Source organism: Gopherus evgoodei, chromosome 22, assembly GCF_007399415.2.
Source record: "Gopherus evgoodei ecotype Sinaloan lineage chromosome 22, rGopEvg1_v1.p, whole genome shotgun sequence".
NCBI lineage: Eukaryota > Metazoa > Chordata > Testudines > Testudinidae > Gopherus > Gopherus evgoodei.
Window position 1 is genome coordinate 2,086,399 of NC_044343.1, and position 19,847 is coordinate 2,106,245.

At 56.1% G+C, this 19,847-nt stretch overlaps 1 protein-coding gene across 2 annotated transcripts; it reads right to left on the reverse strand.

Moving 5' to 3' along the window:
- Positions 1-17,732, reverse strand: CERS1 (ceramide synthase 1). Of its 2 annotated transcripts, XM_030540488.1 has the most exons (7): positions 17,496-17,732; positions 6,037-6,196; positions 5,387-5,567; positions 4,828-4,989; positions 3,842-3,989; positions 2,078-2,223; positions 1-1,430 (listed from the first exon to the last, which is right to left on the reverse strand). In XM_030540488.1, exons 1-7 carry the CDS (start codon positions 17,715-17,717, stop codon positions 1,388-1,390), a joined length of 1,062 nt encoding a protein of 353 aa, XP_030396348.1. In that variant the 5' UTR covers positions 17,718-17,732; the 3' UTR covers positions 1-1,387. The 2 variants fall into 2 exon arrangements, with proteins under 2 accessions (XP_030396348.1, XP_030396349.1); XM_030540489.1 differs by lacking the exon at positions 1-1,430 and having other exon boundaries at positions 2,083-2,223; positions 5,387-5,511; positions 17,496-17,718.
- Between the last annotated feature and the right edge of the window lie 2,115 nt (positions 17,733-19,847).

Here is a 19,847-nt window from a genome sequence, read left to right on the forward strand (position 1 = left end):
CAGTGGGTGGGATGTTTAATTTCCTGTCCTCGCTAGTTCAGCTGGCTGGGGGGACCAGCCAGAACTGGGGGATTTCTAACAACCTGGCTCATGTTTTCACGTTACCTCCCAGTCGCTGATGTTTTCCAGGGAGTCTCTTTGTGGCATATGCAGCACTATCTGGGGTCTGCATCTAAGCAAGGACCAGAAACAACAACCAGCCCCTCACCCCCTGCCCGTTTGGATTAACCCTCTGCAGGCCGGCTGCAATTCCCTTCACTGGCCTATTGTCCCCCTGGCTTGGAGTTAGGCCCCTCGGAGAAGAGCAGGCAGCAGCCGACACTGCAGGAGTATTGCGATGGGAGATGGGATGAGTCCAGAGGCCAGATCCAGGGGGAGGGATGGGTGCAAACCTCCACAGGGTTTCTTTCCCACTGAGCGGAAACAGCTGCAGCTCAGCCCAGCCCAGCCTGCAGGAAATGCAACACTCAGAACTCAAACCGAGTCACTCGGGACTTTCGTGAGTCCTTTAAGCCAGCGCTGGTTTCTCAGGCCAGGGGATTCATCAAGGCAGGAGCCCTAGCAGGAGCCACTGTCCCTTCTCTCTCTGATCCAGGCACTGGCCTCCTAAGGGCCTAAAGGTGCAGCGGTACTGAGGGCAGGCCGGTCGGATCAGCCTCAGGAGGCTGCAGGGAGAATCCTCTAGGCTCTGGCCCAGGGGGTTCCAGGCAGGGGCCTGGGTTGCTCTGTGGAGTAACCCCTGGATGCATTTACAGCAGCTCCCTGTACTACACTGACCCCTACTGGCCAGCAGGGCACATAGCAGCACAACACTTCTCCCTGGTGGTATGTCACCATTCCCTGTTTGCAAGCTCCAGAGAGCTGGCTCTGGGCGCCCACGCTTGGGACACTGGTGCTGAAGGGGCAGAGGCGTTTGCCTCCCTGCTTCGAGCCCCTCACCAGCTCCACGGTGTCAGCCAGTGCTCCAGAGACAAAAGCTGCCTGGGATGCCACAACTTGCCAGATCTGGGGAAATCACAGAGAGGGAGGATGGCGAAGGGGTGGAGTTGGCACAGGGGATCCCAGGTAACCAAAAGCAAGTTTCATATCTGACCTGGACCCTGCTAGGAAATCCCGCCCCCATCCCCCCTTATCAGCCGACCCGTCCAACAGCCTGCAGGGTGCCCAGCGCAAACAGGCTCCAGAAGCCACGTCAGGATCAAGTGAAGCCTGGCCCGAGCCGAGCCAAGTGGACTGTTTCTGTCGGCTGCCAGCTGCTCCCCAGCTCCAGGCAGGGTTTTTGGGGGTGGGGGGCTTGGGGTCTTGCACTCCTTCTCCGTGGGCTCTCTCCTTCGCTGGGTTCATGGAGGGCCACGGGTCAGTCCCCAGAGGCTGCCCAGCGGTTCCATTATAACCGTTTGTCTTTTATCAGCCCATTCTTCAGATGGTTCCTGTGAAAGAGACCACAGCAGAAAATGACGTTCCGTATTTGGACCAGCCCCTCCCCTTGGCCATCACTTGCCCCTCTCCGGGGTCACCCCTCAGCTCCGACCCACACGTCCCTCCATTCCCCGTAGACCTGGCCTCAATCCCATGTGATGGGCGCATGCAGCGAGTTTGAGCACGACCCAGGTGGGGGTCAGCACATCGGGCCATCACGGGCCATCTCCTGCCAGACTGGACGAGACTCTCAGCCCGTTCCCCAATGCCAGGTACAAGGAGAACCCCCCGATAATGCAGCAGGGCCAGGCAGCAGGGATGGAGAGGTGTATGGGAAGGGACAGAGGGATGGACAGACAGACAGACAGGCAGATGGATGATTCCTTCCTGACCCCACCAGCAACCAATGTATAGCCTGCAGCCAGGGATCCAGCCCCCGTGCTCTCACCTGGCACAGACTCCCGCCTCTGCGGCCCCGCCACTGACCCCCTGTCTTCTCTTACAGGCCCTGTTGTTCCCAGGACTCCGGGACCTGAGGGGTGGGGGCGTTATCCATAGCGAACATTTCCCTCACCCACCTGCAGCATTCCCAGCCTCCTTGACGGCTGTGTCCCTGCCCCCTCTCCCCACTGGGGGGCTGGGTCTGCCCCCTGCTCACCCTTCTTTCCAGGACTTGGGGAGCTGGAGTTCGCCCGCTTTCTGGGGCCCTGTGGTTTTCTTGCTCTCCTCCACGTCGTATTCACGCACGTCGTTCACCTCCTGCATCTGCCCCGTCAGCACCTTGGCCACAAACAGGACGATGTACTGCGGGGAGAGGAACCAGGGAATGACCCTGCTGGCCACGGTGCCTGCTCAGCACCTCTCCCTCCCCCCCCCGGCCAAACACACTCATCCACTAACTAGGGCTAACATCTGCCCTGGGGGCCGCCCCGCTAGTCCAAGGAGGCTGGTCTGAGAGCAGGGACTTCTTGGGCTGCTGGGCTTCTGGAAGGTGCACGCCAGGCTGGGAGCCGGGGGCCTGGCGCGGCGTGGGAGCAGCAGGGCTGCCTCACCTCAAGAGGGGAGCAGGATCCTGGGGGGCATGTAAGGAGATTCCAGCAGCAGATGAAGGGAGCCCAGAAAGACCCCTCCCACCCCCATGCTGGAGATCCACCGCTGAGACCGGGGCCAGGATCAATGGACCCTCTCCCGTACACACACAAGATAACAGGTGTGCGGGGGGTGCAGCTCCAAACAAAGCAAGCTGGGTTGAAGAGCTCCCCGAGTACAAATTACCCATCATGCCCCTGCTGCAGCCCCACCCCCAAATCTGTTTGCCCAGCACAAGGGCAGGAGACTTCTATTCCTCTGGACTCCACACCCCTTCCCCACTGCACTGCCCTGCCCCACCCTCACAAGGCCTGGGACCCTCCTGGCCAGGGTCATGACTAAGGCTACCGGTAGGTCACGGCACCTGCGGAAGTCACAGAATCCGTAACTCCCAGAGACGTCTGTGACATTGGAGCCCCGCAGATCCCAGCCCGCACCGGTAGGGGACCCCGCAGATCCCAGCCCAGGGGTCAAGGGGCCCTCCCAGCCATTGGCAGGAGTGCAGGGGCTGCAGGTCCCTGCCGCTGCATGCAGTGAGCTGGACCCTCCTTCCTCCCTATTTTGTCAGGTCATGGCTTCCTGCCCGGAACCTGTCCATGACAAAACCATGGCCTTAGTCATGACACCTGCCGGTCCCGGCGAGTGGGGGGCAGCTCAGAGCTTAGCGAAGGCAGGATCCAGCCTAGAGGCTACTTGACTGCACGAGCTGCAGCTGGGCAGGGGGATTCCACCCCGGGACGTCCCCCAGCTCCGTCCCCAATTCCCCAGCGGCTGGGAGGAGCTGTGGGACCCTCGGCCCATAGGGAGGCTGGAGGGAAGCAGGCAGCAGCCACGCAGTAAGGACTGGACGGAGCAGCACAGCGGCCTGCCCAGGCCTGATTCTCTCCCCACCAGCCCCAGCTCTGCCTTGCAGGCTCTGGGGGCGCCTGGCTGATGCGACCCCTTTGGGAGATGGCTGCCCCCCCACCCCCGCACTGACAGCCTCTCTCTCCACAGTTCCCATCCATCCTGGAGCCCCAGGAAATGCCCAGTCTCCCTCCATCAGCAGGGAGGAGGCTGGGGGTGATGGTGAGGGGGTAGCATCACCTTGTGTGTCTGTCCTGCCCCCTCCCCCACACGCCCCCCAGCCGTGTCCAGGGCCATGGGGCTGAGCCGCCCCCTCCCCCACACGACCCCCAGCCCCCCAGCGGCAGGCCCGTGGGGCCGAGCCGCCCCCTCCCCCACACCCCCCGCAGTCCCCCAGCCGTGTCCAGGGCTGCGGGGCCGAGCCGCCCCCTTCCCCCCAGCCCCCCAGCCGTGTCCAGGGCCGCGGGGCCGAGCCGCCCCGACTCACCAGGAACCAGTAGAGGTTCAGGAGGGTGAGGGCGAGGAGCAGGGCGTTGAAGAAGAAGTAAAAGGGGACGTCGGGCACAGACTGCAGGCTGCTGTGGCAAGTGGCGTAAAGCACTTTGAGGGGGAACCAGTAGAGGCGGAACCAGAACCTGCCAGGACAGACACAGAGGGTGGGGGGTGGGTTGAGTGGCACTGAGGGGAGCCCCCCAGAGAGGGGCCCAGGGCCGAGCATCACCCCCCTCCCAGCATTGCCAGGCAGCCTGGTCTAGCCCCTTCCCTCGTGCCTGACTGTCTGCGGCAGGAGAGCTGGATTTTCAGGAAGTCACCCAGACCCCGCAGGTGGCTGCTAAGGGGGGTTACACTGAGCCCAGGCGTCCCGGGATGACAGTAGAGAGACTGTCCTGGGGCAGAGGGAAGATCTGCAAACTGCTGCTACAAGCCCATCAATGGCACATCTGCCCCCCCACTCCTTGGGTCTGAGTCCAGTGGGTCCCGCCCCTTCTGCCCCCGCATGGCCATGCCAGGGGACGGGGGAGAAAGAGGCCGGGGAGGAGGTGCGGGGGTGAAGTACTTGAGCCAGGAGCTGGTCCCTGGCTTCCAACCAAGGTTTTCATGCTGTCTAGGTGTGGCCCTGCCCCTGACCTGGCCCAAGAGGGGCTGTGACGGGAGCATGACTCTGTCTCCCTCCTTTCCTCTCCTTGAATCTGAGCCGCTCTCACTGCCAGAGCTGGACTGTGAAGAGGCCTGGCCCCAGCTCCTCCTTCCGCCTGCCCGGGTGTGGCCATGCTCTGCGTGCCTGATGCCATCAGCATCTCCGTGGCCACCCACCGGGACCTCACAAAGGCAGGATTCCCAGCCCAGCAGGCAGCAGGGGGGACCCCGCAGCCCAGCCAGCTCACAGCATGGCTGTGTCCCCCAGACGAAGCACTGGGGCCTGGCAGCGTGGGGGGTGACGGGGGGTGGAGTGGGGCAGGGGCCAGAGCTCACCAGCTGATGCTGAATGTGAGGCAGCCGAGGTTGGAGATGACGTCGTTGAGCCGGTGATAGATCCCGCCCCGGTGTTTGAAATAGACATTGAGCTTGGTGAACTCCAGCTGCACGTCGCTGATGTCGTGCAGGAAGAGGACGAGAATCCCCACGTTGTGGAACCTGCGGGGAGAAGGGGTCACGGGTGCGTTTGTGAGCAGGGCTGTGCTCATCAGGCCGGGGGGAGGCGGTGGGCTCTATGCCCAGGCCAGACTGTATCGGAGCTGCAGGCTCCATGCGGTGCAGACTGAGAGTGCTGGATGGCCTGGCACTGGGTGGACCATATTAGAGCGGGGATGGGGGTCATCATGGGGCCAACTGGAGCACTGTGGGGCAGCTCAGAGAAAGAGACACGCTGCGAGTCCCTCTGATGGAGCCCAGAGGCAGTGCGAGCCATAGCTGGGTGTGGAACAGCTGCTGCATTTCCCAGTGGCTGCCCAGCGCTGGGGCCCCCCAGCTCTGAACATGCCTTGTGCAGAGGGCAGTGGGATGCGGACAGACAGGCAGGGGAGGGGCTTACCTGAACGCGTAGGAGAAGACGATAAGCGTCAGTGTCACCACGTGGTGGATGAGCATGACCACGGAGTCCCTGCGCCAGGCGTCCATGTACACGGTGGCATAGATGGAATGCCCGTAGAAGCTGCCCTGCAGCAAGTAGGCGATGCCAATGTCGGTGGGTACATCCATACCCTTCTCCCAACCTAGGAGCAGCACGGAGATCCCTGCATGAGCCCTGCATGGACACCTCCCCCCGCAGCCAGCCCAGCATGCTCAGAGCACCAGCCAGAGCATTGCCCAGGGGAGCAGGGCCCCACCCACGCAGGGACAGTTCCTGAGCTCACATGTTATTGGCAGCACAAGGAAGGTGATTTGGGGAGCTTAAGCTACGGATTCCCCCTCAACATCGGCCTCTTTGTTTGCCCCTTGAAGAAGCTGATCCCTTGAGAACATAAGAACGGCCAGGCTGGGTCAGACCAAAGGTCCATCCAGCCCAGTATCCTGTCTTCCGACAGTGGCCAATGCCAAGTGCCCAGAGGGAATGAACAGGACAGGGAATCATCAAGTGATCCATCCCGTCATCCATTCCCAGCTGCTGGCAAACCAAGGCCAGGGACACCATCTCTGTCTTCTGGGCATTAGCATCTGAGCTTCTCCGTGGCGCTGACGTACCATAGAAGACGGAGGGCGGGTCGTGGAAGAAGGGGTACTCGGTGAAGAAGAGCAGGTAGGCGCCGTATGACCAGGACAGTGTGTAGAACAGCAGCTTCCAGGCGCTCTCGGGCATCTTGGCAGCATCCTTTGGCTGCAGGTTACACCACTCCCCAAATGGCTGCCGGGAGAGAGGGGACATGGTGCAGGGCTCAGGGAGGGGGACAGCAGCACCCCCGGATGGTGCCTCATAACAAGGACGCAGCTCCGGGAGATTCACAGCAGCTCGCCGCAGCCCTCTGCACACACAGACCTGGCTCCAGAGATCCCCACGCCCAGGGCACAAGGGGCTGAGCTGCCACATGTTTATAACTCAGCAAAAAGTCCTTGAGGGCAGCTCCTTGGCTGGGCCTCATCCCCCCTGAACACTGGCCACAGGACAGATCCAGACTTGCACTGAGATGCCCTGTGCCGCTGAGCTCAGTTTGGGGTTCCCCTTGTGCACAGCGGGAACCAGTGACACTAACAGCTCACAGGAGAGGGACACAACTGTGGACTGGAGACAGGAATTTCAGCTAGACTGCCTCAAACACTGTGGTGTCCTTAACTCAGATGTCTAATGAACATGTGGGCGAAAGGACGTCTTTGTGCAATATTCATGCCCCCTGCAGCCGCAGTGATGGTGCGACACCACCAGGAGGCCTCCCCACCAAACCAGATTTCACTGTCCAGGAAAAAACAGGTGGGAAGAACATTTGTAAAGAATCTTCCCAGCCCTGCTCTCCATCAGAAGGGAGTGAAAACAGGGACCAGAACTTGACTTAACCCGCCCAGACTTTTCAGATTCCTTCCACTGCTCCAGAAGGGTGAGGGAGGTGGGAGAGGAGCCCCAGCAGACAGCCAGAGCGGGAGAAAAGCAAGCTCAGGTTTCCATCCGGCTCACACTCAGCCACAGCGGCAGCTGCTGTCAACACTGAGCAGTGGAGAAAGCAAACGCCAAAGGCACGTGGTCTCCACAAGCCCATCAGGGTCATTCCCAGAGGAGCAGGGCTGGCCCCAGCCAGCCTTCTGCAACCAGGGAGGGAATTCAAAATGAATAAATCCAGAGTCCTGTCTGCACTAAGAAACCCCCGGGCTGAGGCTGTAACGTGACCTGAGTGCCCTGTGAATGGGCTTCTGCCAGCATGTGCCCCCTCCCCCGAAAAGAACCTTCACATCTGAGAGGGGCTTGGGGCCAAATGAAAATCCCACAGTCGCAGACACCGTCCTCCTGCGAGAAGTGGGAGCAAGGGCATCTCTGGGGCAGTGAGTGCTGGGGGAGTGGACAGCTAGTGGGCGTCTGGCTCGGTTACTCCCTGACACGTGGATAATCACCAAGGCCCCATGCTGTGCTGAGTGTGCTGGAGAAACACCGGATGAGCTCCAGAGGAAAATAAAATGCCTGCAAAGTAACCAAACCCTTCCTCGGATCAGCAATTTCCAGAGCTGGCTGCTTGGCTCTCATTGGCTCCTTGAAGGCTATATTAAGACCCCAGCTGTTCGGTGGAGGTGGCTGGCCCAGCCATAGCGCCTCTGTGCATGACGGGGGAGCGAGATTCATGCAAAAGGCTCCGTTCCAAAGGCGGCCACATCCTGCCTGGCTATGGATGGCTGATGAGTTCACAGCACCAGTTGCTTCCAGGGGGGAAACACCAACTTTGCAGCACCCAAGTCCAGAGAATGCCCTGAAACTGGCAATATCCTGCACCCCCCAGCCATGCCATCTGGGCCTCCATCAGCCATTGCCCACCCCCAGATCCTGCATGTGGGGCAGGGCAGGGCCGCCCCATTCAAAGCCCCACACTGCAACAGGGGGAGAGGCTGCACTAAGGGAGGGTGAAGAATGCACAGGCCCCTGGAAGCCAGGAATTATTTGTGGCTCTATAAAATGCAGCCCAGAGAGGAGCTCGAATAAGCCCCATTTGGAGACAGCTCAGCTCCCGAGCAGGCCTCGTGTGCTAATGGTGCAGGGACTCCTGGGCAGAAAACCAGAGAGCCTGGCTGGCCCACTGATCATCCTGGCAGTGGTTCAGGAGATGGCATGACCTTGTCTCTCCTAGCCTCAGTTTCCCCTATCAGTACAAGCAGACAGTGGCACTGTCCTACCTCCCAGGGGGACTGCAGACAAACCCATCAAAGGCTGAGGCGTTCAGACACTGTGGAGCCGAGTAAGCAGGCAGAGAGAGAACTGGCTCTGAGATCTCAGCAGGAAGAGGATGTCGCCATATCAGGGAGGGGAGGGTGGAATCGCCACCTACAGCCAATTCGGAAATCCACCCTCCCGAGCAGGAGCAAGCCCCTACAGACGCTGTTCCTCTCCCTTCTCTTTCCAGTGAAGACTCCCATGCTTTTTGCATGGCTAACTCTGACCCTGAACTGAGCACCTCAGACCGAGACCTGTCCATGCTGTCTCTCCCCTCTCGATAGAGCCCTCTGGGAAATCGCAGGCAGCAGCTGGCTTTGGGGGTGCAACGAGGAGCAGAATGAGGGTGGGAGACAGCAGAACAGGGAGAGCCTAGACAGAAGGGCTGGAGGAGGCCAGGAGAATAATACACCCTGGGGAGCTGGTCACTGGGGCAGCCCACGGCCCAGACGAGCACGCTGAGGCCACCCACGCAGATGTGCATCAGCAGGTCCTGCACGCAGACAGCCATCCCATGAATGATTAAGCAGGAGCCCTGCTCCCACTGCCACGCCAGGCGGGCACCAATTACTTCTCCTCTTCATTCTGGGGTGGGGGACATGCGGGGGTGGGGGGTACCCTCTTTGCTGTCAGCCAGCTGCTGTTGCCATAGCAATGACAGAGCGATGCCCATGTTGCTAGGAGCAACTGGTGCTGCAGCAGGAACAATGCATTGCTGGCTCTGGCTGAAAGAGCCCCAGGTTCTGGTGAGTGATGTAATGTGGCTGCATTTAAAGGGCCAGTGCTGTGGTGAAGCTGGTTGCAAGATTATGGCTTGGGAACCTCCCCGTTGCTCCCCCTCCAAATGGAAACCAGAGCCGGGCCAGGTGGGTCTAAACTGTCTTCTCCAGCATTTCACCCTGGTGCAGGCTCCTGGCTCCAGGAACACACCTTACTTCATACTCCGCGTAGTACCAAGCCCAGACAACCCAGCAACCCCGGGAACCAGAAAATGAAAACAAACAGAAACATGAAACTGATCAAGACTTAGGGTGACCAGACAGCTAACCCCGGGACGGGGGTCGGGGGCGTAATAGAAGCCTATATAAGAAAAAGACCCAAAAATCAGGACTGTCCCTGTAAAATCAGGACATCTCCAGTGCTAGAAGGATGGAATTTGACGTATCCCTTCAAATCCGCCATGGGAGAAACGTAGAAAGAGGCAGTCCGCAAGTCCCCCCAGCCCCGCGTGCAGCAATGGGTCAGGAATCGAGGCTTGCTAATGAAGGAGAATCACCGGAGTCCCAGCTGTGCCCAAAGAGGTCTCCATCCAGCTTGCGATGGATGTTGCTTTGCCCACGGTAGGAGATACTGATCAGTAACCAGAGTAACAGGTTTCCATTGGAAGCCAGGGCTTTGGCTCCCACACACAGCAATATCACAGCCCCCTCATTGCTTTCAGGCCTGGGCCTCCCCACTGCTGCCCCTCAATCCCAAGCTACAATGCCCCTGCCTGGGCACCCCCCAAGCTCCACTGCCCCTGGGATCCTCTCTCGTAGGATTGTGGGGAACACGGCGCAGGACCACGGTTGGAATTCTGTGGCACACTTTCACAGGCCTTGGGTGGCAGGCCAGTCCTTGCCCACAGACAACCTGCCAACCTGAAACATATTCTCACCAGTAACTGCACACCGCACCATAATAACTCTAGCTCAGGAACCAATCCATGCAACAAACCTCGATGCCAACTCTGCCCACATATCTACACCAGCGACACCATCACAGGACCTAATCAGATCAGCCACACCATCACTGGTTCATTCACCTGCACATCCACCAATGTAATATACGCCATCATATGCCAGCAATGCCCCTCTGCTATGTACATCGGCCAAACTGGATAGTCTCTACGGAAAAGGATAAATGGACACAAATCAGACATTAGGAATGGCAATATACAAAAACCTGTAGGACAGCACTTCAACCTCCCTGGCCACACTATAGCAGACCTTAAGGTGGCCATCCTGCAGCAAAAAAACTTCAAGACCAGACTTCAAAGAGAAACTGCTGAGCTTCAGTTCATCTGCAAATTTGACACCATCAGCTCAGGATTGAACAAAGACTGTGAATGGCTTGCCAATTACAGAACCAGTTTCTCCTCTCTTGGTTTTCACACCTCAACTGTTAGAACAGGGCCTCATCCTCCCTCATTGAACTGACCTCGTTATCTCTAGCTTGCTTGCTAGCATATATATACCTGCCCCTGGAAATTTCCACTACATGCATCTGAGGAAGTGGGTATTCACCCACGAAAGCTCATGCTCCAAAACGTCTGTTAGTCTATAAGGTGCCACAGGATTCTTTGCTGCTTTTACAGATCCAGACTAACACGGCTACCCTCTGATACTTGACACTGGAATGGTTTCCTCTTTACTCATCTGGTGCAGGTCACCTGGGCTCAGTGGAATGAAAATGAAACATGACTGCACCCCCCTTTACCCAGAGAAACGGGTCCCCAAAGCCTGCAGAACCAAGGATAATGCCTGCAGAACCAGCCGCCCGCTATCTAAGGCTATCGCTAACCATCTTGGGAGGGGTGTGGTCTGAGCACAGGCCTGGGGACCCCCAACACTGTCCTCCTGCTCAACACCAACCCTATCTATGGGCTCAGGCAAGTCACTGAGCTGCTCCGTGCCTCGGTTTCCCCACCTGGAAAACAGGGATATTGTTCACCTGCCCCCTCGGTGTTGCGAAGGCTTTGGAAAATGCAGTGAGAAATATCATGACAGTTGCCATAAATCATTAAAAGCCATTTCCTCTTCGCTCGAGCATCTGCAACCAGTAGAGACCAGCCTTTGGAGTGGGCACCCTCGGTAGCCCAGGCATAGATGCCTTTTGAGCCCTGCGGGGGCTGATTAGCCGCCTGAGCAGCGCGGCTCAGCTCCTGAACGCTGACGCGCAGCACGTGAAACCCAGCCCCCGCCCTGGACCCAAGGAAAATGGCTTCATTCTCTTCCACAAGAAACGGCCCATTGTGGCTTTCTCCCCGTGGCATCACAGGCCTGCCAACGGTGGCTAGGGCACACGAGCGAGAGGACACCACTCTCAGGTCACAGGAGAGCTACTCTTTGCACCCCGAGAGGGACAAGGGGCAGGTCACACTCACTGGCACTGCAGGAAGGAAGCACTCCAGGCTGCTCATGGCTCCCAAGGCAATTCTTACTGGAGGGTCTTCCTGCTGGTTTGCTGTGAGTGGCCCTGCCACCTCCTGGGGCATTCACCCCAGCCAGGAGGAAAGCAGGGCTGGGAACTCACTCCGGTGAATGTTTTGGGTCCTGGGGAGAAGCTGGCTCTTCAAGGCACAAAACACTTCACTAGAAAAGCCAGCGGAGAGGGGAGCGTGAAGAAGCAAATGCTGCACCCAGCCTAGGTGGCCAGCATCCATTCACGGCACCAAAGGAGGTTTTCACGTTGCAGCACTCTGCAAATTGAGAACCACCCGGGGATCAACCAGCTGTGTCTGGCCACGAGGTGGAAGGTGTGTAGCAGCTGCAGAGAAATGCCAGGCAGCAATTGAGGACAGGCAATGGAGAATATCTGACAAACTTCACAAGCCGCAGTGGGAGAGGCAGGGTCAGGTATTCGTGTGGGATTTTGGCCAGCACCCAGGGGTCAACACTTCTCATTCTTGTGAAAAATACCACAGGGCCTTTAATAGCCCTAAGTGGTTGGAACCTAGGTTTTCTCTCATCTGAGAGATGGCAGCTTCGTTCCCCTGGAAAGAAAGTGGGAACAAAAGGAGAGCGTGCGGGTCCACCCTTTCCACGGGTCTATCTAGGTCAGGGGTTCTCAAACTGGGGGTCGGGACCCCTCTGGGGGTCATGAGATTATTATGGGGGGTCGCGAGCTGTCAGCCTCCACCCCAAACCCCGTTTTGCCTCCAGCATTTATAATGGTGTTAAATATATAAAAGAGTGTTTTTAATTGATAAGCGGGGGTTGCACTCAGAGGCTTGCTGCGTGAAAGTGGTCACCAGCACAAAAGTTTGAAAACCACTGATCTAGGTTCTGCACTGGTCCTAGCACCAGGATGTGAGAGTCTCCAATCTCATCTTCCAGCTTTCTCTCCAGCCTGGGATTTTCACACTCCTTCTCTGGTAACGTGCCCCAGATACCTACTACTTTTAGCCTGGATCAGTTCTCTCATAGGCTGTTCCTGGGATTTTGGAGCACAGCAGCTAGTTTTCCACTGTCACCAGTGGGGAAACAAAAAAACCACTCAAGGGCTCCTTCTTTCTACGTCACCCTGGCACCAGCACTTGGCGCACGACTGGCCACAAAGCCAACAGTATCTGCCAGAAGCAGCCAGAAAAGAGTTTATTGGTGTGAGCTCAGTGTCCGTCTAGGCCTGCCCTCCCTCTCTTGACCCTCCCTTGCCCAGTTCTGCCCTCGGTTACATTCATGCAACTTCACTGCACAACCCTTGGGCCTGCCTGAAAGAGCAGCAGCTAGTACAGGCCTGATGGGCTATCAGACACCGAGTCAAGTGCCCTTGTCCTGTGCTGGGTACAGAGAACCCCATGATGGACACAGCCCTGGCTTCCCTTCCCCAGACACACAGCTTGGGATCTCATTTCTCTTGTCCCAGCACACAGGGCTGTTCACAGACAACTGCCTGGAGACTGAGGTAGCTTCCTCCATAGGCAAGTCAATACCCCGACAGACACAGGTACATTCCCTTCACTGTCACAATTCTCCACACAGGTTAACGGGTAAGGTATAGGGACGCTCACCTTCCACTATCCTTGTCTTCCCAAACTGCTATTGGGCTATTAAATTGTCAGTCAGTGCAGCACAGGCTGATGCTTTGCTCAACTCCTCCAGCTCCTCGGCAGCAGCTGCTCCCTCAGGAGTGCTTGCTCCTCACCAGGGACAGCTGCCTTCCACAGACCAGCTGAGCGAGGGCCACCAAAGAGACTGTATGGGAGAGGGGGCAGAGAGGAGGTCTGGCCTGGCCATCTCACAAGCCCTGCTTGTGGTCAGACACATCCAGGAGACTCTCAGGTTTGAACACTCAGCAGCCAGGCCCTGCCACTGCCACTGCGAGAGGACAAAGATTCCTTCCATTTCCTAGAGAAGAGGCAGGCGGCTACAGAAACCCCACACCAGACAAGAAATACATTTCCTCTCCCGCTTTCTCATGGGTGCCCCGCAGGCCGCCCCCTCCCAAACCGATCAGTCATAGGAACGTCAGGCTAGAAGGGCCCTCGAGAGGTCTGAGGCAGGACTAAATTTTGTCTAGACCGTCCCTGACAGGGGTTAGTTACCTAATGATGGAGATTCCACACCCTCCCTAGGCAATTTATTCCAGTGTTTAACCACCCTGACAGTTAGGAAGTTTTTCCTAATGTCCAACCTAAACCTCCCTTGCTGCAATTTAAGCCCATTGCTTCTTGTCCTGTCCTCAGAGGCTATTGAGAACAATTTATCACCTTCCTCTTGATAACAACTTTTTACATACTTGCAGACTGTTACCATAGCCCCCCTCAATCTTCCCTTCTCCAGACTGAACAAACCCAATTTTTTCAATCTTTCTAGCCCTTTAATCATTTTTGTAGCCCTCCTCTGGACTTTCTCTAATTTGTCCATGTCGTTCCTGAAGCTTGGTGTCCGGAACTGGACACAATACTCGCATTGAGGCCTTATCAGTGCTGAGTAGAACAGAAGAATTACTTCTTGTGTCTTGCTTACAACATTCCTGGTAATACATCTCAGAACGATGTTTGCTTTTTGAAACAATATTACATTGTTGACTCATATTTGGCTTGTGATCCTCTATAATTCCCAGATCCTTTTCTGCTGTACTCCTCTTTAGAAAGTTATTTCCAATTTTGTATTTGTGAAACCGATTACTCCTTCCTAAGTGTAGTACCTTGCATTTGTCTTATTGAATTTTATTCTATTTCAGTCCATTTCTCCAGTTGTTCAGATCATTTTTAATTCTAATCCAGTCCTTGCAACCCTTCACATCTTGCCATCGTTCACAAACGTGTAAGTGTGCTCTCTGTGCCGTTATCCAAATCATTTATGAAGACACTGAACAGAACCAGATCCAGGACAGATCCCTATGGGATCCCACTTGATAGGCCCTTCCAGTTTGATTTTTAGCCATAGATAACTACTCTCGGAGTACAGTCCAAACAGTTGTGCATGCACCTTATAACAAGTTTGTCTATTTTCCTAGTTTGCTCATAAGAAGGTCATGTGAGATGGTATCAAAAGCCTTACTAAAGTTGGGATAGACCACCTCTACGGCTTCTTCCCTAGCCATGGGCTTGATACCCTGGCAAAGAAGGATATTAGATTGGACTGACATGTGCCGGTACCAGAGCTCAGCTGAGTTCACCTCTTCCCTGTGCAGAAATGATCCGGTCTTCCTATATGGATACTGCAGTTTGAATAACAAGAGGCCAACGGGCGAACTAATTATCTTGGTTTCAAGGATCACTTTGGAAAAGCCACATGTACAACACAGCTACAAATCTGACAATTGCAACAGGTAAAGTCCATGCTAGTTCCCCTCCATAGTCCACTCGCTGTCCCTCCCCCTTCCAGCCCTCCACCCACTGTACTTCTCTCCCAGTCAATCTCTGTGATATCCTACAGAGCCAGGGCATGGCCTATGAATAAATGCTTTGTTCCTGGCGGCCTCTGAAGACATTGGGAACCTAGATTTCATCTGCACTCCTTGCACACTCTGAATGCCCAGTGAAAACAATGGGCGCTCCAGATGATGCAGGAGTAGGATCCACATGTCACAGGAAGATGTGGGTTTCTTTACGCAGCTGTTTTCAGAGATATCTGGCCACAGACAGAGCTAAATTAAGGTGCATTTTAAGTCACAATCTTTGTCCTCCTGCTAAGAACGTGAGTTCCTCTTTAGGTGCGTAGCAGCTACAGGCCAAGTGCCGAGATCTATGACATATAATGACTAATGCTCAGTAAGGCGGCATTCTTGGGGGACACAGAATTAATTGATTTCACAAGGATGAGCCTTTCAGTCTCTGAGAGAACGTTAAAGGATTAATTGCCAGAGATGTAGGAACTGAACTCTAGCGGCAAAGAGGAACAACTGCCCTTGGGTTCTACACTGGGCAGTGGCTGTCTCTGGCATAGAAGGAGTTTACTCCCAACGGCACGCAGCAGATGGAAGAGTCCCAAGGATGACAGAGGAGGTGAAAGCCTCCACTCACCTGCTGTTGAATGACTCCTCCTCTGAACAGCCTCCAGATCAGATATATGCCACAAGACACAGCTCAATTCTCATTAAAAATGGCAAAGCTCTTCTGGGAGCCAGCCCCTCCAATTTCCCCTTTAAAGCTCCAGCACGTGAATCACGCCCAGGTGTGGGATGTTTTTATAAAGCCGTTTCCTCTCCCTCCTGCCCACTGGTGGGAAATTGACCCCCCCACAGCACCATTTGCCATCTCGGCCCCACATCAAACTCTGTGGCAGTATTTCAAGGCAAAGCAGCACAATCCCGATGTAGCCATGAGAACTGGCTCTCTGCTCATCCCTTCTCATGCTTTGGATACAAGAAGCGTGACCAAGGGATGACACCCCATTGTCAGCAAGAGCTGCCAATTACCCATGGAGCACCAGCTAAGCTGCAACGCACAGCGCTCCTACTGTGCTTTTCACCTCAGATCTCAAAGCACTTTACAAAGGGGAAGGGGCACTCAGTTTACAGAGGGGAAACTGAGGCACGACAACAGTTGCTCAGTGACTTGCTCAAGATCACACTGTGTGACAGTGCTGGGATTAAACTCCAGGAATCCTGACTCCCAGGCAGTGCCCTACTCACTGGGGTATCCAGAGAGATCCAGGTGCTGGGTGTAGGGTTGTCAACCTTCCAGGATTGTCTTGGAGCCCCCAGGAATTAAAGATGAATCTTTCATTAAAGATTATGTCAAGTGATAAAATCTCCAGGGATACGTCCAACCAAAACTGGCAACCCTGGCTGCGGGCAAACGGGGCTGGAGGGAGAAGGGTGACAGAAAGGCAGCACAAGTCCTACCTAACCCATTTTGAGTGCTTCATGTCTTGTGCTAGTTCTTGGCACCAGGCAAGCTTCGCTCTGTGACTCAATATGGAGCAAGCAATGACACGAGTGACTGGCTCAGGCAGAGCTTCCCATCAGGGAGGCCCCCTGTGCGACGGAGCTGTGGGGATGGGAGCCCAGAGCAGCTACTGGGCTGAGGATGGATCATGGTTACTAATAAAGTGCTGCTCCCTGCAGCCTGTGTCACCCCACAGCAAATCGCCTCTGGAGACGGCAAGTTCTCCAGGGGGAGCCAACCCACGCTGAAGCAGAATGTGTCCGAGATGTCTCCGGGGAGAACCACCTCCCTCCAAACTCCCCCCAGCCCCTGGAAACTGTCTTGTCACCATTGGCGCTGAGGAAAGGGTTTGGTTTGTGCCTCTGACGGCTCCGGATTGTTACATGACCCAGGACACAGCATCCTCCATCTCTTCTGCCTTGAAAGCCCCATCAAGGGTAGGGTCAAAAAGCCTCTGACATACACCAGGCACCCAGGGGCCGCTCCCCCGGGCCAGGACACACACCTCGGGGAGAAGGGGCAGCTTTCATCTCATGACATTTGTTCAGTGCAATCAACACAGAGCGACCCTTCTGCCAGGGCGTCGAGCCATCCTCTCCCTTCGCGGGCAGCCACTCCATCATCTCATTCTAGCCAGCCCAGCACTCTGAACTAGGGCAGCCTGTACTGCAGCTACCAAGCCTTGTGCCCCGGGGGGAGCGGGGAAGCCATTCAGCACCGCACATTAGTGACAGCCTGCAGGAGCACAGTCAGGCCCTGCAGCCAGCCCCCCCACCCCGGAGCCAGGCCCCGCAGTCAGCCCGCCCCCACCCCTTTGCAAGACAGAAATCTCATTACTTCACCCCAGACGTGCCTTGGGGGGCGGGGGAGTTAAGTAGCAGCAAGATACAACACACAGGTCCTGCTTGCAATGTAGCCCTCCCCAACCTCAACGCCCCCGGACCAGCCCCCGCACCGCACAATGCAGCCTCCTCTTTCCCCCTGCCCTGCCCCCAGGCGATATACCCCCCATCGCTGCCCCTTCCCCGCAGTGCAGCCTAGGGTGACCAGATGTCCCGATTTTGGGTCTTTTTCTTATGTAGGCTCCTACTACCCCCCACTCGTGTCCCGATTTCTCACACTTGCTGTCTGCTCACCCCAGTGCAGCCCCCCTCCGCGGCCCCCTCCCCTCCGTGCAGCCCCCCCGGGGCCGGCACCCACCCGAAAGAGGCAGCCGGAGGCGGCCCTGCGCAGCCAGGTCCAGCCGATGGCGCACAGCAGGCAGAGGAGCGTCTCGCTGCAGGCGAGGGACGCGTTCTCGGCCCAGCTCCGCCGGGAGAGCTCCCAGCCGCAGTCCGTGCAGCTCCGCACCGCCCCCGCCAGCCCCCGGTAGCAGCGCTGCAGCAGCTGCCCGTAGCCGGGCATGGGCTCGGGCCGCGGCATCCCGGCCCCAGGTCACAGGCTGCGCGATCGCCCCCGGCCCATCGCTCCGGGAGCGGCGAGCGCCCGCGCTGCAGCCCGCTCGGGAGGTTGGGAGCTGCTGCCCGCAACGCGCAGGCTCCCGGAGGCGGCTGAAGATAGGGGGCAGCAGTGCGCGCTGGAGCAGGGGATGCGCCACCCGCAGCCCGCTGCGCCTGGGGAGGGGGGAGGCTAGTCCAGGCCCCGGCAAGAGCAGCACAGAGCCTCAGCCCCAGCAGCCTTTTTATCCCAAGTTAAGGGGGAAATTCCCCAGGGACCAAAATGGACCTGCCCAGCTGCTTAGAGAAAGCTGGGGCAGGGGTCTCCTTTTCTCCCCCTCCCCTTTTTAACTGGGGGAGGGGAGGAAATGCAGTGCCAGGGGAAGCTTTCCTGAATATTTTACTCTCACAGAGGTGGGAATCAGGCCCCTTTTTCAACAGGGAACCCAAAAAAAAACCCAGTCATTTTTGATGAGTTGGTCCACATTCTGCAATCTACCCCTAGGGCCTCACTGTCACCCACATGACAGCTTTATCCTCACCAGCAGTGGTACACAGGGGTCTTTCAGGGGGTGCATCAACTTATCCAGCTCTTTGCCTAGTTTTACAACAGGATACAGAGCACAGCGACATCAGTACTAACCAAAATTCATACAGAGGGAATAAAGTCAGCAAGCTGTCAGTAACAGGGTGCTATGACGTTTGTACTTTTATGGCTGATTTTGTAAGCAAGTCGTTTTTAAGTGGAGGCAAAACTTGGAGTATGTAAGAGATCAGACTCCCGAAAGGGGTACGGTTGTCTGGAAAGGTTGAGAACCACTGCTCTACAGTATCCTTCACCCAAATGCTCCCTTCCCAGCTAGACACAGCTGAGGGGGAAATAGAGGGTCTCTCCACTTAGAATGCTACAGCAGCACTTCAGCATAGACCCTATTGGGCCAGGAGGTGTTCTCCCCTCGCTGTAGTTAATCCACCTCCCATGAGAGGCAGGAGACTACGTCAACAAATTCTTCCATTGACCTAGCACTGTCTCCAGAAGGGCTAGATCGTCTTAGCTATGTGGCTCGGGGGTGTGGATTTTTTCACATCGCCAAGGGACAAGCTGGCTTGTCCTAATTTTTCAGTATAGACCAGCCCGTAGTGTTTTCATGTTGACAGATTTCAGTTTTTCCCTTCAGAACACATTCAGCCAAGATCACCGGTGGAGGAGAGCGTGCAGAGTTCTTGATAAAATATTATTTAATACTTTTTGAATCAACACACACAACAGGAAGACTTCCCCTGAGCCTTCCTCTGTCCACAAAGGATCTCAGGAAGAAGATATTCTGAGCAGAAGGAAGATGTACATTAGCACGAGGTATAATAGCCAAGTAGACAGCTTGGTGCAGAGAAATGAGGTTGGTTTACTCTGCTTTCCACACCTTTCCTGGAAAGCACATGAAATACAGCACAGCTGAAGTGTCTCATACAAGTCATAGCAGAGTGCAGAATAGCCAACAATGCTTTTGAAGAAATGCAAATATAACTTCCTCCTGCTTTAATTGTATCGGACTTCCAAGCTGACAAAGCCTTTGCTAAATGCGCCATTTCAAAGCTAGTACAACAAATCAGCTTAGCACTCCCGCCAGCTGCCCAGGTGGTAGGTTACATACAAGATTGGAAAGTAAACCAACATCTGTAGTCACCAATAACCACTTGAGACAGATGTTTCTGTGCTCCACTGGGAACAATCTGAAGGTAGAACCCTGAGCCCCTACATTCCCATTCTTCACTCTTACTTGCTCCCACCCTACAAAACCCCAGATGACCAGGCAATGGGGCTGCCTGACAGGAGAGGCTCCCCTCCCGCCCATGAAATGAGTGTGCTGCCTTTGCACAAACTTGGTCCCAAACAGAAGTGGCTCCCATGCTCTGGGATCCTGGCGGCCAGGCCGCCCAGACACCTCTCTCAGGTAACAGCTGCTTGTTGAGCAGACAGATCAGTGCCTGCTGTTCCCCATTATCTGACAAAACAGCAATGTTGGAGCGAGAGCACAAAGCACTTCGCTAGGCTGCAATTTGTATCTGATTAACAGATGCCTCGTTCACTGCTGCTCCTCTATGCAGCCGCTGTGAA